Source organism: Pogonomyrmex barbatus, unplaced genomic scaffold (assembly GCF_055798465.1).
Source record: "Pogonomyrmex barbatus isolate J1 unplaced genomic scaffold, ASM5579846v1 scaffold3, whole genome shotgun sequence".
NCBI classification, from domain to species: Eukaryota; Metazoa; Arthropoda; class Insecta; order Hymenoptera; family Formicidae; genus Pogonomyrmex; species Pogonomyrmex barbatus.
The window spans coordinates 10,424,580-10,449,164 of record NW_028297127.1 but is presented as its reverse complement, the minus strand read 5'-3'; the positions used below and the strand labels follow the sequence as shown (position 1 = coordinate 10,449,164).

Sequence of the window (24,585 nt, the reverse complement as noted above, 5' to 3'; positions counted from 1 at the left end):
TCTAGATACGGTGCATCCAATCCGAAAGCGCCTAATTTCAGATGGAAGAGCATCGTTTCGTTCTAAAAACTTTTAAAATCAAACTTTTAAAACTAATTTATCAAAACAAAATTTGTGAAACATTATTTAAATCAACTGTTGTTTCTGTTACAAAAGATACTAATGATATAAAAGAATTAATATAAAAAGTATATATTTTTAAAACACATATACAAAATAAAATTTTTTTATATTATTTTTATATTATATTATTTTTAAGAAAATCTAATAGAATTTTAAAAATGTTATTTAAAAACTCTTCTCATCCTGCTTACTGTGATCTTTAATTTTATTATTCAATAAAATCAATTAAATTAAAATTATTTAATTGATTATGTTATGTACATGTTAGAATTGTATGTTTATGCATAAAATATATATAGCCTACATTACGTGTAAATAATGTAAGCTATGTAAACTAGCTGTATAAACCGTATAAAATATAATTTATGTATAAAATATTATTTATAGATTATAGAAGATTATTTTGTTTATATGTAACATATTTTATTTAGACAAATTAATATATTAAAAAATGTATTAAATTATAATATATTATGGTATGATATATATACATACAATATGATATAAAATTAATTAAAAAATAACTTTTATTTAAACCTGATATGTAATAAAAATTTAATATGTCATAATTTAATATGTATTTTAATTTTTAATGTTATATATTTTTATTGTTAATACACTAAAGATATATTAACAATTTTAAAACTTAATTATTTTTTTGTGTATCATCTTCTATAATTATCATATAATTTACATGTTTGCATTATCTTACATAAAAAATTTACATGTTTGCATTATCTTACATAAAAAATGTTCGTGTGAACATCACGTAAATAATACGTAAAAAATTCGTGTAATAGTAAATACATATATGGCACAATCTAGTATATTTTTTGAATATATCGTGCAATTTTACGATTTTACTTCCCGCTTATATTATCTTCATTATTTTACTTCCTGGTTTACTTTCTAAAGTGTTTTTCTTTTTTTTCCTCGCATGCTTTATCTACTTTTTCGTAATCAAAACGTCACGCGATATTGCATAATAATTTTATAATACAAGCTGCCGAACGGTGAAACGGTTGGTGAACGAACTGATGAGAGTGTAGAAAGTGCAACAAATCCTACGCGGCGCATTCTCTTGTTCCCCTTCTCCCATCTTTCGCCGGCGGTCTCCTACCAACTTCATGTCACTTTCACTTTAGACGAACCACGAACCTCGAGAACTGCGCCGAGGCGTCAGTCGATTCCCGAATCACCCGAGTATTATTAATCAGTATTAGGTGCGAAACGGTATAACGAACGATGTGCGATTGAAGATACCTCATTCAGGCACGAGGCCGTAGCGAACAAAACAGCGAAATCAAAGCGAAGGCGCGTCCGTCCGAGCATTGGGTGTTTTCTGTCGCGCTCTCTCTTTTCCGTAACGTGATGTCATTGTCATTGTCTCGTGGCTTGCAACTGTCAATTGTATAAACGATACAGTGGAATTAATTCTGTAAACATCTGTGAAATTTTTAACAGGATAGGCGGTATAACGCTCTATTGATCCGTCATATATACATAATAATAATGGTTTATTGGCCGAAGAAGCGTTTCGTGAGAAGGTACTAGTTTCATTAAAACTGCATGCAGGCATTTATTCTCTGAACGAGTTAAATTTCCCCTTTCTCAAGATCGATTATACTCTGTTGCGATCGATAGGCAACGTAACTGTGGTTTACGAGGACGTTTTGCTAGGAGATAGAATGGCTGTTACTAATCTATATATATAATTATCGTTATATTAATGCTTAATGAATATGTAAAAAGAGCGTATCGTGACAGCGTGACATGTGTGACAGAATATTTTTATACAACTAGTAAAAATTGTTTTCTATGTCCCGAGTAGAAAAAAAATTTTAAGGAGTGAAAGTACCAGTTTTCATGATTCCACATGATTCAAACGTTCAAGTGAAAAAGTAAAGACATCGCAAAGATTTATATACTTTTGAGCATCTGTTATATAATATTTCTATGTAAACTGAATTTTTTAAGAGATAAGTAATAGTTATATTTATCAGATATATATTTGAGATATAGTGTTTGATTTACATTACTTTTATTCATAGTCAGGAATATAGAAAAGATATTTATGTAGCTTATGTATATTATATTTTTTGTAATTTATCATTTTGTATCCAAATCACGTATAGTAACAATAAAACGATTTCTCACAAGTTTGTGGAATTAAGTTTGATCGAAGAAAGGACTTGCGACAAGAAAATACTGTAAAGAAACAGTAACTACTAATAGTCATGATGTATCTACTATTAGTGGTGATAGTACCAATCGTCATCCTTGAGATTTGGTATATGGGAATGTAAGTTACTTTATCATAATTGTACTTCTGTGAATATATATTTTTTTTTATTCCTTTTGTTAACTGTGTAACAATGTAGCTTGCAAGCTTATTTAAAGAAATGGTTTAAAATCAGTGTATTTTTTTATTTGTTGGAAACTCAACTCTATTCCTATCACAGTTATGTTGGCTTATAGCCACGGTGACACATTTTTCAACAATTATTCTTATTAGTCATAACAAATTAGTAAAACTGATCACCATAGGTCAACTTACTATGGACATGATACAACTCAATAAAATTGAATTTGAACAGAGAAATAATTCAATATCAAGACATTGTATTTTATTTTTTATCAGTTTTGTGTTTCATTAAAATTTGTCATCATTTTTATGCTAAGAAATAAACGTTAATCTTGATAGAAATGTGCTTTCTGATTTAAAAGAATTTAATAAGATTTAATAAGAAGAGGACTTTCGATTCTACAAGCTGTTGTCAACTGTTAAGAATGAGAGTGGGATGTGTAGTTATAATGATTCATGAAAGATGGAGTAATGTGAACAATAAAAATATTAATTATTATACAGCACTTTCATGTTGCAAAATCTGGCTTTATTTCATGTATAAAGGAATATAAAAATTTTTTATTCAGATTATATCTGTAAGTATTTTAAAAATTGCGAGGACGATTTGTATAGAATACGATTTAATATCCTAAACAAGATTTAGATAATCTATTTTCTACTAAATATATATAGTAATATATATATAGTAAATGAAACTAGATAAAACAAAGTGAAGTGAAAGTGGGGATGTAAAACTGATAGAATAATAAATAAAATATAAACAAAATATTTTACATAATAAGAATAAACAAAACATATATTTGTAATCTGTCGAAAATGCTTGCTTTTTTTTATATTACATCATACTTATCATTGAATAATTACACAATGTGTTAGCCATAATATGTTAGCTTGATTTGTTAATTATAAACATCAAGAGATAAAATCATGACTTGTGTATTATGAACGTAAAAGTTTATAAATGTGTAAAAGAATATAATGATTCCATGACTGCTATGAATATGATAAGGTATAATATAAATATAAAATATATCATTAATATATCATTTCACATAGAATCTGTTGCTGTTTAAGAATAAATTTATTTAATAATTAATTTTTGCATCTGAATAGGTTATTTTACATCTGTTACACTGTTGATACTGTTATCTGTTGATACCTTAATTATAGAAGCTTTCATCCTACATGTATGGATGTTTAATTTTTTTAGACAGCCATTGTTTAATTATATTTTTTTCTTGTTACTGCTGTTCTCTGCTATTTTATTATTCTTTTTAGCTTTTAACTGCTCCTTTGCATTTTTTATATACAATATATTACATTTTTTATGTACAAAATGCTTGAGCGATGTCATAAAATTAATAATCACATACATACAATCTAATAATTTATAAAACATTTGAAAATCTCCTAAATTATCTTAGAATCTTTTCGTCCATTTGAAATCAATCTTTTCTTGATAAAATTATTTGCTGTAATTTTAAATACTTTGTAATATAATTTTATACAAATTATAATTGTGATAAAATTTTTAATTTATTTATGAGACTTTTTAACTATTGATTTATATGGAGACTAGCATATATCAATTTTCTTTGATGACTAAAAGTTGATTCTGTAATAAAAAATATGCAGTTTAAAGACTTTCAGATGATTCTAGGATAATCTAGGCATTTAATTTTCTTATTACTTTTATTGTTATAACATGCTTTAATTGCACCAATAATAATAGAATTCTGCTACTAAAGTTCTGCTAAATTATTAACTATTTTTTCAGCTGTGTACACATGTATATATGTAAATGTTATATAAATGCTGTATTACAGATGTTTAACTTGGACTATGAAGGCATCAGCACTGATGTATCTCATTATATTTGGACTTTTACCAGTAATTTTTCATTATTCTTATATGCTTCAAAAAAAGATACTTTTTTTAAATTTTGGTAAGTAATTAATTTCATGTACAATTAATAAAAAATTAACTTTCGAAAAAATTTGAAAAATATTGAAGTTAATTTTTTTTATTTTAATATTGAAATATAATGAAATGAGAACTCATATCAATAACGTATAATTTTAATCTGTTTTAGTACATTGGCCACTTAAAATAGATTTTTCTGACCCAAAATCAGTTGGATTGGAAGGTGCTAGAAATTTTTATTTACATACCGATCAGCAAGTAAAGATAGGTGCATGGTGAGTGATCGCACAAAACTAATATAAAATTTTTGATTTTATAAAATATTTATCGTTACATTATATCGTTACATTATAATATATAGGTACTATGTTATACATTAATAATCTATTTACAGGCAAATATTACCGCGATCTTTGTTAAATAATTCCATTCCTGCGACAGATGAAGCTTACGAAGCAGTTTTAAGTAATGCCGAACAACCTATTTTTCTTTATATGCATGGAAATAGTGGCAATAGGGCAAGTTCCCATAGACTCGAGCTTTATAAGCTTTTCCAAGACTTAGATTATCATGTTATATGTTTTGATTATAGAAGTGAGTACTGGAAGAAATGCATTTAGTTATAATATTGCATGTAGAACTACTATTCACTTTTAATATTATGTGTTAAAAAGTAAATTTTTTAATCAATTTTTTAATCATTCTTTCATTGATTTAGGCTATGGAGATAGTGACGTAGTTGAACTTTCCGAAGAAGGTGTAGTTATGGATAGCAAATATGTTCTTGAGTGGGTAATGAAAAAAGTTAATGGTTCAGCTCCAGTTTTTGTTTGGGGTCACTCTTTAGGAACTGGGTAAATTGCTTTTAAATCATGTTTTGTAATGCAAATTGAGATAATTTGCTATATAAATTTTTATTTATCATTAGAGTCTCGACACATGTATTAGATCTGTTGGCAGCTGAAAATATGCAGCCAACAGGATTGTTTCTGGAAGCGCCATTCAATAACATACAGGATGAATTAACCGAACATCCCTTTGCACAAGTAGTAGTTTATAATTATTATCTTTTCAAATGTAAATCACATTTCAAATATTTATTTTTATACTTTTTTTATGCAGATGTTCAAGCACTTACCATGGTTCCATTGGATGGCCGTTGAACCATTTTATAAGAATAATTTACGATTTGAGTCTGATAAACATATTACTAAGATTGACTGTCCTATTATGATATTACATGCTGAAGATGATGGTGTAATTCCAGTTTTCTTGGCAGAAAAGGTATGGCTATAATATATCATTTACAAACTTTCAGATGACTGCATAGATTATTATAGAAGATCTCTCAATATTTACGAATAATTTTATATTTCAGCTTTATCAAGCAGCATTAGATAGTTTTGGGAATAATACAAATCGTATCCAAATGATAAAAATAGATTCGTCTCATGGACTTGGACATAAATATATTTGTAGATATGAGGAATTACCTACTATAATTAAGTAAGTTAACATATTTTTAAAATAAATGCAAATAAATGCAGTTTCTTTCTTATTACGAAAATTTCACATAAAGCCAAATTCCTTAAAAATGTAGTGTTTATTATATTTTCAGAAAATTTGTCGCCAAAGCACACGAAAATCGGATTGAGTAACTCTTGTCTAGATTAGAAGGTTAAAACTGGAAATTATTTCGTAATTTGAAAATGTAAATTAAGTCACAAAATTCATAGTCGGAGATTATTTTATTTATATATGAAAAATAATACGTTTACAAGATTAGAATTCTAGTAAAATACTTGAAAAAGTTGTATGTTTTCAATACTCTTTTGAATGATTTTGGTTTTTGTAGAAAATTTTTGTTTTTAAGAAAAATTTGTATTTTTGAATATCATATTTCTAAAAAAGTTTGATTCAATATCCTAGTGATTATATGTTTAATGTAAAAAAACTGTGATGTCAAACGCTTATATTTTGCACTTAATTGTATTGTCGTTTATTTGATTATGTACTACTAAATGTGAACATTTAAATAGTATATAAGCTTTCTAAATGTGGTATTATACAATATATGTGACACATTCGTCTCATATATTCACATTCCTGTATTTTATTGTAGGGAAATATACCTAAAGATATTGTAAAAATTCTATTAAATAAATAGAAACGTATTGATAACAGATGTTCTAGCAATTTATAATACATGAAGATTGAATTTATTAATTTTGTTTTATTGGACTAAATATTACAAAAGCACGTTATTTATTCATGTTATTTTTTAATTATAAAATTCAAATTTTTATTTGAATTTTTTGTATTATAAGGCTTGTTTCTTTTTGACTGAACTGGCTGCACTAGTTCACAGTTTATCTCTCCTCCAACTTGATTTAAAATTTGAACCGAGTTTAAACTCCGATCAATGACATTTTGCGTTCCATCAACTTTTTTGTACACGTTCAAGTCAGTTAAATAACGTTCATTCTGAACGCCCATTTTTGGTCGGTTAACAAATTTGAACGGCGTTTAAGCAGAAGACAACACAAAACGTATGTGCATATATCAGTATTTGAGGGTATCAATATATTATTTTATTAAACAAACTATATTCATCGTTGAATTAATTAAAAGCTAGTACAGTAAATAAATAAAATAAATAACATTTATGATAAATTAATTTATCATTTATTTATGACAAATAAATAAAAAACTTTCTTTTGATCATATTCTATCGCAAAACGAGTAAAAATTAAAACTTTTAATTATATATAAGGCTATGAGTATAACAGTAGTTTATAATAAATGCAAGTAATAGTAATTTATAATAAATGTGAGTAATCCTGATTTTATCTTTGGTTATTCAAAAATATACCTATGATAATAGGAAAATTAAAATAAACACATTTTTTTAAATAAATAAAAATAACTAAATAAAATTAAATTTTGCTTTAATTTACGAAAATAATAAAAATTTAAGAACTTTTTATCTATAAAAAAGTATTTTATATATATATATATATATATATATATATTTATAACACTTTAATCTTCGCTATTCTTTTTCTTTTTCTAAAATAAAAGTTTTTAACTCTAATTCTTTCTGTAATATTTCAACTTGCAACTTTTCTTTTTGCAATTGCATTTTTTAAAATTTCAAGTTCATATTTTTCTTTTCCATTATTCATCATTATATTTATTAGCTCTATTTTTATTATCCACTAACAAATTAATCAACGTTTTTTTAATACTCTTCTGAATTTCGTCATGAAGTTGAAGATTATTTGGAGTTTTTTTTTTGATTGACCATCTCGACTTTTATCGTCAAATTTTTCATTTTTTCTGCTCATTATGCATCAATCACATTATTTGATATAAATTTAGTTGGAATTAGCAGACATTGGGTATACGTTCAGTTGATCGGAAAAAGATCAAGCTAAAGTTGAAAGAAAACAAATTAAGTTGATCGAAGATTAAACTGCGTTCAAAATTGAACGCAGTTTACAGGAACTCTGAATTGAACCATATTGAAGAAATGGGCATAAGATTCTGTTTCGAATACATTACTTGAAACACTTCGAAGATCATATTTAAGCATGGCGCGTATCAAAATTTGAACGTTTTTGCGGAAACTGACATGCGCCTGTAAGGTCCGTTTGCTTATCAGTTCTTTGTGCACCCGAAAAATGAATATATATATATATCCATTTTTCGAGTGCAGAGATATATATATATATATATATATATATATATATCTCATCGAGAAAAAAAGCATGGGTCCTGGCAGAAGATCGAAAATCCAATTGGAAGAAAAAGTGGGTCCGAGTGCAGAAAGTGCGAGGAAAGAAGCAGATCCATATATCACGTACATGCGGACAATTGCGCGCGCAATCTCGCAGAGCAGACGACGGCAAACCGCGAGGAGAGCGAAAGGGCGGCGAACGACAGCGTCGACGGCATGGCAATCGGTGGACGCGGGTTTTCGTCGTCGCGCGCTCGTTGATTACTCTAGCGCTCGCGTGTGCGGTGACCGCGCGTATCCGCGTCAAAGCTATCGTCATTCATCGCCGGAGACGGGCGATCGACGAGCGTCGCGCGAGCGTGGCATGCGCGAGCGCGCTCGTCGGAATATCGACCGGCCGTGAAATTGCTCTCTCGTCGCGAGAGCGATCTCAGCGAAACGTCGTCGGCGGGTCCATCGCGATTCACCGGCCGCGGCACCTGCAGTAGTGAGTAACTGATCCCTCGATGATCCCCACCCCTCATTTCTTTTACCCCACCGTTTCTCTTGCTTCTCTGCCATCCTCCTCGTTCCACCTGGAGGCGCCTCCACGTGGTCGCATCGGCGCGACACGACGAAACTCGCGAGTGACATAACGCAACACCGTAAGTCCACGTGGCTCGCGATGACACGCGCGTTTTATCGTTCTACTATCTAAATGTTCTACTATCTTAACTGTAAGATTTTCCGGTATAATTGACCCGTTACGTTTTTCTCTGTATATCAACTACGAGCGATAAATGTGATTGTAATGGAAGATAATGGATCGAATTCCTTTTGATTCTTAGAATTCTATCTATTTTTGCTACGAGATGAGACTTCTTGGGAATTTAGGAAATTTCCGCGGACCGGTTTGTTTGAATATTTATTGATTGAGATTTGCTCTATTACTTGTCCTTTTATTAATGAGAGAGAATTGTCTCTATGTGGAAAAAAAAAATTTTGCAGAAAGTATAAATACGAAGCAAATGTATCAATCAATTGCTACTTGTGTTGATAATACATAGTTATATTTTTATTTAACGTATTACGTTTATTTTTATAACTTTTATATTTACAATTAAAAAATTATTTTAAATCGCATTTAAAAATAATACAAGAAAGTTCAGCAGCACTTTAGAATCTGAATCAAAAATTATTTAAATGAGTAATTAATAAGTTAAAAAGTATTCTAATGGAAATGTAAAAAATAATGACAAAATAAAAATCCCAATTTTTTAATATAAATACTATAAGTATTTAAAATTATTTATGAAATTTTATAAATCAATTTTATAAATCAATTTTCAATACTTACAAAATTCAGTTATTTACAAAAATTGAAGTTTTTGTCATCATCATCATTATTATTGTTGTTGTTGTTGTTGTTGTTGTTGTTGTTGTTGTTTTTGTTTTCTAATTACATTTCTATTAGAGCACATTTCGACTTATTTATATTAATAATTTTTGATCCAATTTTCTAAATCATCGGCTAAATTTTTTGTTTTATTTTTAAATTATAATTTAGAATAATTTGTAAGTTTTTTTTATAATTTTTTTATTGTAAATAAAAATAGATATAATATATCTTTAAATCTATAAATACGACGCAAAATTCTTTTGCACTTTGGAATATTTTCTCAATGAATAATGATTATCCCGTTATTGCTTCATTAAGAATTCATAAACACAATGCAAATTTCTTGAAAAATGTTATCTGGCCAGTAATTGTTGATAACAATTCTCTACTTTAAAAGTACTTGAATCCTGAATGAATTATGCGTTTCAATTAACCGATCGAGATATGCATAAGTTCAAAGTTCGTCAGAAATTGTATCTTTGCACCTTGCACTTTGCACATTTTACCGCGTATTATTTGAAATTTCAAAAAATTTGCTAGATAAACAGACTTAAGACTGTAAAGAATTTGTATTCTGACGTATTATAAAAGATAAAGCTTAAAAGATAAAGATAGTTGTGTGTTAATGGACATGATAACTGGCTGGAATAATAATTTTCATAATTTTTTGCAATCGATTTCTTGTATATTTTGAAGACACTTATTAGTGTCATCATCAATATTAAATTGATTGTTTAAAATAAAAATCTAATTTCTATTTTAAGATTAGTTAGTAATTGACCCATAGTTTTGAAAAAAAAAAACGAAATATATATAAATTTATGAAAATAAAATTAAGCATAAGATTCCATCAAGTGACCAGAAAAATTATATTTGCTGAACTGTGTAATACATTGGTCGGTATTCGTTTGAAGAAAATGATAACGTTTCAGGTCTCTAGCTTGATTAACATTCATTTCTTTATTTTTTTGCTTGGGAATTTTATTTGAATTCCCTTAAGCATAAGATTCCATCAAGTGACCAGAAAAATTATATTTGCTGAACTGTGTAATACATTGGTCGATATTCGTTTGAAGAAAATGATAACGTTTCAGGTCTCTAGCTTGATTAACATTCATTTCTTTATTTTTTTGCTTGGGAATTTTATTTGAATTCCTTCATGAATCTATCTGTATGTAGGATACTGATGTCTGAACCTGAAGTCCCAAATCTCAGCGCAACTTTGAACGTCCGCGCCATGAAGGACATGCAACGCCATCGTTGTATGCACTTGCGGCGATGCATTTTAGTTTAGGGTCTCGGCCGCTAGGCGGTCATCACCTTGTACTCCACAGCAGTTGTTTAACGAAATAATTATAAAAATTATGTTAAATCGTTCAAGGATCAAAAGTCACAATAGCCATAGTTTAGGATTTATCGTTGACTTCGATCGCAAGGATTTTGCGAACTAAAATCAAATTTGGAATTAGGTTTGTCTTCGTAGTATTTCTCGATGGCACTCAAATGCGATGCAATTCATATATAAGGATGGTCCAAAGATGTTACTCTCGGGTAGTCTGATGCTTCCCAGGAAAAACTACGAACGCATATATGCGGCCTCTCTCTTCGCTTTATAACGATGTCTCTTTGTTCAGCATCATATGTCTCCAGTACTCACGTTCAGTTCGAAAACCACGTGCGTACAGGTTTAAAACCACAAAAAAAAAATCGGGTCGGTATTGCTTGTTTGTGTCACTAAAGAAATGAACTGAGGAAGCGAGATCGACTATCTCTTTTGCCCAAAATTTTACGATTTGATTCTTTTAATAGCAACTCAGCTCCAAAAATTCTACATTGCATATTTTCTCGAGGAAAGGTATTTTTACGCGATACCCCAGTCTGCGAATCGTGTTAAAAACGTATATTATTTTAGGAAAACAAAATTACAATTTTTGCTTCTATATTAATTTTTATATAAGAATTATGTTTGAACGTAAATTCACAATTCTATACGAAAGTAATGCCATATAATTTTAAAATAATATATTCATAATTTATATTATAAATTTTATTTTATTGGACCATAATTTTTAGTGTAGCATTTTATTTTATATATATATATATATATATATATATATAAAATAAAATGCTATAAATATATATATATATATATTTATTTTTATTGTTGCATTATTTTTTGGTAATTAAGCAGTATGATTTTATAATAAAGAAAAGGAGTCAGAGTTTCATATATTAAAAGTTTTATTTTTATAATAAAATATTTAAAAATTGAAAAGTAATTGTTAGTTCATATTCCAAAATCAAGTTTGCTAGTTATATAAATTTTTTCAAACATAAAAAAAAGAAATTTTAGTTATAGAATTAAATATCACTTGGTTTCTTTCTTGCGACAGAAAAAATATTTTAAGGTATCTTTTGGCGAGTTTTTTCTTTTATGAGCCACGTGGTCAGTCATCAGATGGGCGTATCCTAAGTAAACGTGAACGTTGACCGACCGGGAATGAGGAATCATTCTTAAGATCGAACTGCGTGCTGTTAATTCGGGATCTGTCCGTGACCACGACACGAGACTCGGTCGTATGAGCACGTAGTATGCGAGAGGGGGGAAAAAGAGCGAGAGAGGGAGACGAGGGAGGTATCCCGGGCAGGTCGCCGACGATTCCCTCGCATTCTGGCGAACGAGCACGTCCGGCGCGCTTACGTTCGAGCATAGTGCATTGTGATTGTTTTGTCTAGGAAACGACGTAATCTCATAGTCGCTGTAAAAACGACAATAATAATGATGGCAAGATAGAGACTGAATATTGATAAATATTGGCTGTCGCGAGGACTCACGAGAATTCTGTACGTTATCGTTATCGTGCCGAGGGAAAAAGAAGAGGATCCTAAACGTGTGTGATTCATCAATGGAGCGGGAAGAAGTGAACGGAAATGCGGAAGGGGACGTCAACGGAGATACGGAGGATACGGCGTCCGCGAGCGAGCGTGGCACGCCGGAAGGATTCGATTCCCTCGAGGATTCCTCGAGCGCGCCGCTCGAGATGGAGCAATCGGAGACTGGTCGAAAGACGAGTATCTTCAAGTATTACTCGTACAAGAACGCAGGTGAGCGCCTGTTATTTGCGACGCGCAGATAGGCGGCAAACCGGATTCTCGTTTGCTGACGACACGAAATCACACTGCGCTTATCGCTAACTACTCGGGAAAATCTTGCCTGTCGAGCCGTGAGGAATCTCGAGATCGACGCGATCGTTTTCGGAGTAAGAATCGGACGTGAGGCGCGCCGATCTGTCAAACGCGCGTCTCTCATTCTCGACTCGAAAATTCAAAGTCAATCGCGGGCGTGTGATGCAAACGCGATATTCTGGACTTTAGACATCTGTTAGTCTGAGAATCGAATGTAGATAAGGATAATGACGTAGCGCCTACACTTAATTCATGGAATTCGACTTGAGTTTTTTAGCCGCGCGGATCGAATCTCTCGCGCTCTGTGATCATGCATGAATGAAACGTGGATTCCCAAATCCGCGGCATTTTTGCACGTACCCTCGCAAATAATATCTTAGAATTCTTACTCTGATACAGTAAATGAAAATAAGGAAATTAAATATAAAAAAATATAAAAAAATCAGAAAGAAAAAATTTCTCTCGATTGATGACAAAACGATGATGATATTTCTTGAGTGTGTTGAGGCAGAGATTTCTCACATGTTGAAATTTAATTTTGTATTCTTATCCGGTAAACAATTTTCCATATATAATTAAGTACATCCCCATATAATTAAATATAAGATATAATTATATGTAAGGCGTCACATATAAAATATGTCCATGTATAAAAGTATGATTATAAGTATATATTATATAAAAATGAAGTGGTGGTACAATTATATATATATATTAGAGATTTGATTATACATATAAATATAAATATGTATTAATATAATTAGATAATTATATGTAATTATAAATATATGGAACATTTTTTACCGAGTAATTCTGTATTTAATTCTTTGTAGCTGAAATACACTGGTTGTATAAATGAAATAGATATTTGAAGTTTGATAAAAGCGAGAAAAAAATTTTAATGCAGTTTAGTACGCAACAATACGCACGTCATTCACTTGTATTCTTATTTATTAGCACACATTACAGCACTTTTGCCATTGAATACAGTGACGGCGTCAGTACTCTCTCATTACGTAAACATAGCCGAAGGAATCTTTGAACTTTGATATATTAACTCGATAAAGATGGTTCCAAAGGCAAGGAGAATTTCATAACATCATTGCACTTATACGCATGGGATCATTAATTTCTTAACGTGTGAAGTTGCGTGATTTTCGAGGGTTTAAATATTTGCACATCGTTAGCCATTGATTACAACTTATTATAATTTCTTATAACAATTATATATATATATATATTAATTTATAATTTAGAATAATATATATCAATAATTTCAAATTATTCATAATTTGAGATTAATGATATATACTATTCGAAAAATTATACGATTATATAATTATAAGAAATTATAAGAAAGAAGAATTCTAATGATTGATAATATGCATATTTAATAATACATGTTAATTTCTCCTAGGTTTTATAATAAAATAATAATAAAGTAGCTACGATGCATTAATACTTAAATATGAAGCGCTATGTACGCAACTTCATGCGTTATAATTTCTTATAACAATTACCATATTTATAATTCCCGTGCGTATGTATTTTTATCAGATCGATAGAAAATTGGTGAGTTTGTGTTTTATTGTGCTGTATTTTTTTTATTCTAAAATCTTAAACCCATTTAAAAAAAAAAGAAAAAGAAAATTTTTTTTTTATTAATATTTCTCGACAGTATCCAACTTTGAAGAATAACTCGAAAAGGATATCCACATAACTCTCTGAAATTTCGTGCAATTGCCAATATGAAAACACGAGTGCCAATGTTTTTCGTATCTCAATGCACTCGTCTTGCGTTAAAAATACAATACAATAATACACGTACAAGTCATTATTATACGTTATGGAATATAATTAATGTTACATTTTTAGCATTAAAAAAGAATAACAAATTATCGAAGAATCACGCTGATGCATACAAATGAATTATTTAAATTCGCGCACATTCTAATAATTCAAATATCTTTCAACTTGTCTAATATCCATTTGTAATATCTATTTCAATGTCTATTAATTTTGATTTAATTTATTTTTTATTCTATTCCAATTTTTATAACTAAAAAAAGTTATTAAAAATAAAATAATTCGGCTTTAGCTTTGAACTGCTACGTTGCAAGTCCGATAAAAATAATAATATATAGTAATTTACAATTATTTTAAATTTATAATTTTAAATGAAGATATAAATGTGAAGATATAAATAAAAAAAAAAAAAACAATCATTAGATGCCTAAAATTCTATCTATCCACTAATGCCATTTATTATTCTAATCTTAAAAAAAGTTAGTTAAGTCTAGATTAAATTTGATCTATTGATAACGTGGATAACTCTGATTCTTTGCTCAACAATTTGGAGCAACCATATGTGTTAAGCTTTATCAAGATAACGCAAAAACGTCTTAATGAGCATTATTGCACGGGAAAAACTTGAAAAGTTGTTCTCGTGTAAATACGTGTTTTCGTCGAATTCGCGTGGAAGCATTAGCGCAAGTATCATTGCGTAAGAATAATCGAGGAAATTCGCAACGTATACGCTCGCGTGCCGTATCACGAGATTTGATTGTCTAGCTCTCGCGAAGAGATGGATCTCTCTCATAGCTGGCAAGGAATCACAAGAGGCGGCGTTAATCGCTTACGTGTCACCGAAGGCGTGTACCCGCGATTAAACGTATCAAAATGTTTACTTTGTTTTTTCTCCCCCCTGGCCGTGTGTATCGACGATATACAACCGGCGATATACGATATTACGGGTCATCTCCGACCGAAGATCCGTTTTGTCGGATTTTGAAATGCCGAGAGATTATAATGTTGTAAATCACGTATATTTTATTGCATAATTTATCTTGCAGCCGTTAACATCCCGTGCGGTAACTTTCAGCTCCAAATTGTCTACTGTTTGTGATGAAATAAGTGCAGCAGGAGATTTGAAAAATTTGCTATAATTTTACACAGAAAACAATTAGCCTTAAATGAAGATAAATATTTTTATATATATAAGTAGGAACATTATAATCTTCTTAAAAATTTTAGTCTTGATTTGATTAAATTTGTATTGATGCAAGCATTATTTTTGTTCAAGTGAAACTCAAAACTCTTTTAGATTATAATATTCTTGCTTATAAATGAGAATATCTACATCAATATAAAGATTCAATCAAATCAAAACTAAAATTTTTCTAAAAAGATTATATTATTCTTGCTTGTATATAAGAATATTTATTAATCAATTTATTAGTCTTGATTTAAGATAACTAATAAATTTTTTTTCCGTGTAAGAATGTATATGTTGAATATTAAAAATTAACACAAGAGTAAAAAATTAGAATTTAATTAAAAATATTTTTTTTTTTCAAGAAAATATTAAATATTATGTATAAATATAATTTGTTTATACTTTAATTGTTTTATAATTGTTTTATCAAATCTATTGATATTTCAAATAATATATACAAACATGTTTCTTTTTTAAATTTTGATAATTTTTTTTATTGTTATACGTCCAACTTTTAAATGATACGATCTTGAACAGCAGAATTGTCAAATAGTAACGCGATACCTTACGACGGACATTGCGTCAAACAATCATGATCGAAGGTCATGCAATTAATTCCCGCGTATCTTTCATTGATTACGAATCAGAAAAACGCAGATTGATAATAATATACGTCTTCGAAGGCCCAATCGATAAAAACGTTAAAAAACGCGCGATTAATCATTTGTTGATATGGATTTATGAAATGTATAAAAGACAAAATTTGTTTATTATCCACATTGCTGTGTTTTCGATTAGTATTATTATTATACAGAATATTTACGTTAACATTCTAATGTTTTGAATATTCCAGAACTATTTTGTACAATGGATGGCGCAAGCATTCATTTCCTATTTTCCTTTAGGTAATTATTAATATGTGCTGAGTTTAAAATAACTGCAGATCGAAATATTCAATAATACAAATGACAGAATTATATCGTCATTTAAGGAAATTAAGAGAATCGACTCGAATTAAATAAAACATAGCTTTTTATTTTTACATAGCTTCGAACACGAAAGTTGAAATACCGTGAACGTACATTACATTCTCGTCGAAAAAATTAGTTTCTTGAAGGTGAAACTAGTTTTAACTTTTTCTACAGCACAAGTATGATCAGAGAACACGTTTTAATATGTTGCAACGAACAGGAATTTTGCTTCTTGATTAGCTTATAATATAGATTATAAGCATACAGACTATGTTTCAACATATATAGGAATTAATAAATGTTGGGCGGATATCTGAAAAATTTCCGGATTAAAAAGAACGTCTCTTTAAAAATATATTACATCTGCTTTTTTACATGTACAATGAAAAAATTATGAAAAATTTACAGATTATTCTAAACCGCGTTTAAAAATAATATTAAATAGTTTACTAGCTAATAGTATATAATAGTTTACTAGATTTAGGACCTGGAAAAATTATTTAAATAAACAAATAAAATACATAAACAATAAAATTGTGCTCAAATGGAAATATAATTAAAAAATAATGACTTTAATTTTTTTAATAAGTACTTTAAGTATTCAAAATTATTTATGTAAATATATGTTTATTTTAAGGTAGAAATTAGTTGTTTTGTAAATAAAAATTTAATTTTATTTGTATCATTTCTCGTTTTGTTTGAATAAAAAATTTAATTTTTATTTACAGCTAATTACAGATCTCTGCATCGCAATGAATAATTACATAAATAATCTTGAATACTTAAAATATTTATATAAAGAATTGAGAGTTTTGTCATTTTTCTTAATTATAATTCTTTCTATTAAGGAACATTTCTACTTTTTATTTAAATAATTTTTACTTATTATGTTCGAAGGAATGTGTATAAAAAAACAAAGGATAATTTGATAATATGGTAATTTAGTAATATTAGATTTTATTAAGTTCTATTTATAAACAAAATTTTTTTAAATATCTTTTATTCTTTATCATTTAATCTTAATGATATTTTGCATCACCTTAATCTTGATTGGAATGACAATTAGCGTTTATTATTATCACTCTACGACTTACCGTATCAAGCTTCCCTATTAGTGTCGACTTTTACTGCGTAAAAACACTTTGTTATTGCTTTTTATTATCTGTGTATTAAAAAATTCTTTTTTTCTTTTTCTAGATGCAATGCCAAGTACGGCGAAGAAAACGGGACCCCTCGTCGGCGTAGTTGACGTTGGCACGCGGACTGTTCGCTTTGTGGTAAGATTATTGTAAAATAGTGCTGCTCATTGTTTCTCCCGTTATAATTTTCTATGCGTCTAAACGTTTACCCAAACTTGTCGAGATAAATCTACGATTGCCAGCGTGATAGGTAATCAGCCGGGAAGAAAAAGATGATGACGAGTATAATTAATTGCAGCTTAGATTTTACTGATCAACAACGGATCTACGGTTTATACATGGCAGTAAATGTAAATTGCTTGACTACAAATAACAAATAATGTCATGGCCTTTTTCATCAAATGGATTTTCGCGAGATTACATCCGGAAAACTCCGGAGCATAAAACATCAATTTTCCGAATAAACTTTCTAAGTAATTAATATGTATTATAATATAGATAAAATAAAAATATAAATAAAAATATTTTACTTATAAATTTAGACTGCGTCTGTGTGTAATTGTTAGAAAAATTAAAGTATTAATATTCTCTAAAATAAAAATTTCATGTTTGTGATTTTTATATAAAATTTTTATATGGATATATGAATTAAGAGACCGACTTTTCCTTTTGACGAATACTCGTGCGGGACTTAATTTTATTCAGTTATCATTTATTTAGTTATTTAAACAATTATTACTTAAAATATGAATTTCGTCCGCAGGTATTTAATGCGAAGCATGTCGTGGAAATAACTTCTCATCAAATCGACATAGAACAGATCAGTCCGCAAGAGGGATGGATGGAACAGGATCCCAAAGAAATCCTTTTTGCAGTGAAAGCCTGCATTAAAGATGTAGTTCGCAAATTGGACGTGCTGGGTATGAAGATTGACGAAATCGTAACAGTGGGTATTACCAATCAGAGAGAAACTACGTTAGTGTGGGACGCGATTACTGGCGATCCTCTTTATAATGCCATAGGTGGGTAGAGTTTGATGTTGATGATAATCTTTTTATGAGAAGATATATTTTTGTTCGAAGAAAAGCCTGAAAAGTTTAGTTTATTAGATGCATAAGGTCTTTCATGCCTTTACTTGAATATTTTGAAAGATCTTTGAAAAAAATAAGCCTCGAGATGAAGGAAAAAAGGAAAGTAAAGTTAAAGTTGTTGGATTAATTGTGTGATCGTGTTTTTGAAATGTAATTAATTTCAGTATGGTCCGATATCAGAACTGACGCAATGGTGGATCAGATCATAGCGAAGTTTCCGGATCAAAGCAAGAATCATCTGAAGCCTCTGTGCGGTTTGCCCGTGAGTCCATATTTTTCGGCTTTGAAGATTCGTTGGTTGAAGAACAACGTGCCAGCTGTGAGGAAGGCAATTCGTGAAAGGCGATGCAAAGTGGGGACCATGGATACATGGGTTGTGTGGGTACGTGACATGAAGCTATTACAACATGAATTAGCGAGTATGACTTGATTGGTTATCCAATTAGTATATTGATTAACACCTGCTAATATTTATGTTTGCCATATCTTGAGCATGAAAGAAATTATCGCCAGCATAGTAATTGAGCGTATTAATGAACATTATTGCGCCTTACAAGAATTGTTATTTAACATTCAAGATTGCTCAAAGAATTAATGTAACTTCGTTAATTTATTTTTTATATGAATTTTTTGTATCTGAATAAAGAAACTAAATGATTCTGATAAAGAAATTAAAAATGATTCTTTTTAGCGAGAAAAATTGTGCAGGTATGCGAACAATGAGACACTAATAAAAATATCATTGCAGAATTTAACGGGAGGCAAAGACGGTGGCCTGTACATCACTGACGTTACGAACGCATCGAGAACAATGTTAATGAATATTGAAACGCTCTCTTGGGATCCTACGTTATGCAGATATTTCGACATTCCTATGCAAATGCTGCCGGAGATCAAAAGCAGTTCTGAAATATACGGCAAGATCATGATCGGTCCTCTGTCTGGCATTCCCATATCTGGTGTACGTAAAACTTGGCGATAATAATAATGATAAGCCAACAATAAAATGCCATCCATTATATATTTTTTTTTTTCTGTTAGATTTTAGGAAACCAACAATCTGCTTTAGTCGGCCAAAATTGTTTGAAGAAAGGTCAAGCGAAAAACACATATAGAAGCGGTTGTTTTCTGTTATGCAACACGGGACATACCGTATGTAATTCCAAAGTATTTAGAAACATGTAAAAACTTAGAAAATTTGTATTTCTTTTATCTTATTTATATTACTCTTCTCAATATTTTACATTAATTTTCTTATTATATTTCCTTCTTTCAGAGAGTATACTCTTCTCATGGATTGGTTACGACTGTCGCGTATCAGTTTGGCCCAAAAAGCCCACCTGTTTACGCATTGGAAGGTTCAATTGCAGTCGCCGGTGCGGCTATTAAATGGCTGCGAGACAATATGAAGCTCATAAAAGACGTTCATGAAAGTGAACATTTGGCTCAAAGTGTATTTAGCACGGGAGACGTTTATTTTGTGCCCGCTTTCACCGGATTATATGCACCTTATTGGCGAAAAGATGCAAGAGGGTTGGTGAAACTTTGTAATCGCTTGAATTATTTCTCCCGAGTCTTTTTTCTTGTTATATAAACATAAACAACAAAAAATATGTAATATTTAAAAATAGTACAAGTTATATACGATATATTCAAAATATTTCTTTTTACTCAAAGTTTAATCTCAAATAAGTTAATGAATTAAAAAAGATGTAATCCTTTTCTTCCAGAATAATTTGTGGACTTACCGCATTTACCACGAAACAACACATAATTAGGGCGTCCCTCGAAGCGGTGTGCTTTCAAACTAGAGATATTCTCGAGGCAATGTATAAAGATTGCGGATTTCCATTAACGAAGTTAAACACAGACGGGAAAATGTCAACTAATAATCTTCTTATGCAATTGCAAGCCGACTTATGCGGTACACCAGTGTGTGCGTACAATGATCATAATCAAATTATTTGGCAAGATTTATAAGTGAGATAAAATATGTCTAGTATAACAATGCTTCATTTTTATTTTTATTTTCTGGGCATTACTAAATGTATTTCTATTTCGGCAAATGTGCAGTTAGGTCAACTATGCCTGATATCACTGCACTAGGCGTAGCGAGGGCTGCCGGACACGCTGAGGGAATAGATGTTTGGGACTTGGAAGGCGAAGAGATAGAAACAGTACCAACCGATACTTTTTTGCCAACCACCACACCGGAAGGTATATATATTTTCGAATGGTGTGCTTTAAAAATCTTTATTTATTTTTCTACAAATGTGCATTGTATGATTACAATGTAATTTTTTTTATGTTATAAACTTCTTGTTTTTTTGTAGAGAGGGATGCGAGATATAAAAAATGGAAAATGGCAGTGGAAAGGAGTTTAGGTTGGGCAGCAGTAAAAATGTCCGATCAAATGACAGGTAAATGTAAAACCATCAAACAAGCAAAATCCGAGGTATCTGGTATAATTAAGGCTGCTCTGTTTAATGTAAAATATTCCTCTGTGTAAAATATTCCTTATTGTCTATTTGACATGAGGACAATTCCTCTTTTTCATCCAGTACATATCATTATGTGTATTTATGTTTGTGTATATTTGTAAATAAAATAATATATATATTTTTGTAATTAGTTAAATATAAACATATAACATATATTATTAGAAGTAAATTTGATTGCAAGATAATATTACCAATATTTCTTATTTTTTTATTGTTTGCTGAAGTGTTAAGTGCATAATAGGATTTTATAAGTGTTTCTTTCGCTGTGATATATTGCATTTTCTTTCATTTATTTTTTCTCTCATGTTCTATCATTCCTATATTTGTTCATTTATTGCGCTGTGTCAATAAAAATTGATTTTGATTTCTCTCTATGTATATTTAAGAATGTTCCAGTCGAAGCTGAATTAATGTTTTACAATCATAAATCTGTCATACTTATATGTACCGCATATTAATTATTATTGCGTTTGAAACAAATGTTTCCTGTTCATTATTATTATTATATTAGTCTTATAAGTGTGATGTATTATTTTAAACTATTTTACAACTCGTTTCTTTAAGTTTTTTTTTAGAAAAAATTATGTGTTTGATAATTCGCCGCATAATAATTCGATAATTATATAATTAGGTTATAACAATAACAATTAATTGATTGATTGCGATATTACAGCAGTGCAAAAAAATAAATTGCTTACAAAATTATATTAAATAAATGTAACACATCTTTTTAGTCTTTTTATAGAAATATTAGTAAATATTTAAATAATCACTCATGCCTTGAATATAATATGAAAGATAATATAATAATAAGATTACGGTGAAAAATGATTATGTTTTAGATAAAAATGTATATGTATTATATATATATATATATGTGTGTGTGTGTGTGTGTGTGTGTGTGTGTGTGTGTGTGTGTGTGTGTGTGTGTGTGTGTGTGTGTGTGTGTGTATGTATGTATGTATGTTTGTGGTGTGAATTCTATGTAATAGATAGAAATTACATTAATTAAGAGAATTTTGAGTTAGAAATTTAAAGATATTAGTTTAAGTGCCATGATATATAAATTAACATTAGTTAGAAGAATAATAATCTACAACTTAAATTTTTGAAAATTTATAAGATTTGAAAAATTAATGCGACAATATTTAAAAAAATTTAATATATTTGATATATAATGAATACACATATGTATTGTGCATGATATATTTTTAAATTAGAGAATTATTTTTGACAAAAAAATGGTCAAATTTAGGAAATGACGATTATATTTAAATTTCGAAACTTTATGAATTTCACAATATTATTTAATATAGAGGTGTTTATTTCAAAACGCGACATTTTTCAAACTAGGTCGCATAAAAACCTTTATAAAAACAAACAGAAAGATTTTTGTAATATTTCTATTGCTTGCTAAGTTAAAAAGAGATGATTGTCTAAGTCCTTGAACATCATAAAAGATTTAAGACGTCAAAATTAAAATTGTCTGAAAATAACATTGGATATAAAACGACAGGAAGAATCTATATACTTTTTAATCTCTAATGTCCGATTCCATCAACGTAGATTTATTTTAATCTCGATTTAACTTGCTCTTCATCTTTTTTTAACTAGATATCTATGTCTATCTTTTCTTAGAACTAGAAAAAGATGAAATTAAAGTTAATCTACGTTAGTGGAATTGGGCATAAATGTCGGATAATTTTGGATATTTCATATTTCAAGTATTTTTTATTCCCCTATATTTATTCCCCTCCAACTTACATGTTTCACAATGACATAAAAAATGTTCTCACATCTCCTGGCTTCTTCATATATATATATATATATATATATATATATATATATATACATATATGTTTATATTTACATAAACTTTTATGCAACATATATATTTTTTTGATGTTTCAGATGAAAGATACTGTATGCTGGCGTCCATTCCTGCCAGCTGGTTCTTAATATCGAGCTTCGTTCTACTGCGGTTAAGTCATTACGTAGCGAACCGGTGACGGCAAGTCAACATTATCGACGCGCGTGTTACTCTAGACGGCAGATAGCCCTAATTACAGCCCAGAAGAAAGCTTAATGAAGTGATGTGTACATGATGCTTGCTTGTTCACACTAATGTCTGTGACGGCGAGAAATAATATATTACGAAATCAGACAGATAAAATTGCGTTTTTAGATTAAACACGTTCAATATATTCGATGAGCCTTATCGGCGTCACGTATCATAATCAAGAACAAATATACCAATCGTTGGTCCCTGGATTTGGAAATTAATAACGCAACAAGCACAAATATTTTATATTATACGTATTTATTTATATCATTTTATTTTATTTTCCGTAAAATAACAATGATTTTCTTGTGGAATATGAATTTACTTGATCCTGTGCACATAATTCCATCTTTATTATTATTATTATTTATTGTAAAGATATACAATTTTCAATTATTATATATTATATATATTATAAAATACGAACCTTCAGTATTATTCGAGTTTTTGCATAATGTGAGCTTTATCCTTTTCATTGTTCATGATTCAGAATATTATTCTAACCCAAGAAATGATGAATCAAATTAAAATAATTATTGACATAGACAATGAAATATCAATAAATATAAAGGTAGATATTAAATAGGATGTATATATTATCATGTACACTTTGTCGGTTCCTTCTGTCATTATAAATTTGTTTTTATAAATTCTTTCGTGCGCTTTATGTATAAGATATAATCTCACATGTTTCTTATATACATTGTCTTGTTTTGTTCTTCTACAAATCCTGAACCTACCACTTATGCGTTCTCTGTGTAATCACAGTTAATATTAGTCCATTGCTCTGCAATTTACACACTAGTAGATACTTGTATTAGTTTAGCAGGTGCTTGCAATTATCGTCGTCTCGAATTAATTTGCGCCATGCGATAACAAGTATAATTGATTTAAAAAATTAAAACAAACTTTCCGTGTGCTATGAAAAATAATTTTAAGACTGATGATTTCCTACTTAAATATTATTATCTTTTCGGCATTTTTCGGATTCGTATTTCAAAACCGACGGTCAGGTTGAACGAATAATGATTGATATGACAGAATTTTATTTATAATTCTGTGCCTAATAATAATAATAAAATTTTAAAAAAATATTTGAAAAAAAAATA

General features: G+C 29.4%; 2 protein-coding genes across 9 annotated transcripts; both read left to right on the top strand.

Moving 5' to 3' along the window:
- Positions 1-1,223: 1,223 nt before the first annotated feature.
- On the top strand, positions 1,224-6,597 carry LOC105429445 (lysophosphatidylserine lipase ABHD12). 7 transcript variants are annotated; one of them, XM_089079076.1, is made up of 10 exons: positions 1,224-1,670; positions 2,284-2,425; positions 4,318-4,436; positions 4,584-4,689; positions 4,809-5,008; positions 5,133-5,268; positions 5,343-5,460; positions 5,537-5,698; positions 5,793-5,920; positions 6,033-6,597. In XM_089079076.1, the coding sequence occupies exons 2-10, from the start codon at positions 2,361-2,363 to the stop codon at positions 6,070-6,072; spliced, it is 1,074 nt and encodes a 357-aa protein (XP_088935202.1). In that variant the 5' UTR covers positions 1,224-1,670; positions 2,284-2,360; the 3' UTR covers positions 6,073-6,597. The 7 variants fall into 7 exon arrangements, with proteins under 7 accessions (XP_088935202.1, XP_011640717.2, XP_088935205.1 ...); XM_011642415.3 differs by having other exon boundaries at positions 2,259-2,425; XM_089079078.1 differs by having other exon boundaries at positions 1,235-1,346.
- Positions 6,598-8,296: 1,699 nt separating this feature from the next.
- Positions 8,297-24,177, top strand: LOC105429448 (glycerol kinase 3). Of its 2 annotated transcripts, XM_011642417.3 has the most exons (12): positions 8,297-8,640; positions 12,268-12,636; positions 17,881-17,960; positions 18,586-18,844; positions 19,078-19,295; positions 19,662-19,874; positions 19,955-20,065; positions 20,190-20,446; positions 20,644-20,849; positions 20,987-21,130; positions 21,247-21,333; positions 23,326-24,177. In XM_011642417.3, the coding sequence occupies exons 2-12, from the start codon at positions 12,438-12,440 to the stop codon at positions 23,421-23,423; spliced, it is 1,872 nt and encodes a 623-aa protein (XP_011640719.2). In that variant the 5' UTR covers positions 8,297-8,640; positions 12,268-12,437; the 3' UTR covers positions 23,424-24,177. The 2 variants fall into 2 exon arrangements, with proteins under 2 accessions (XP_011640719.2, XP_011640720.2); XM_011642418.3 differs by lacking the exon at positions 12,268-12,636.
- Positions 24,178-24,585: the final 408 nt, after the last annotated feature.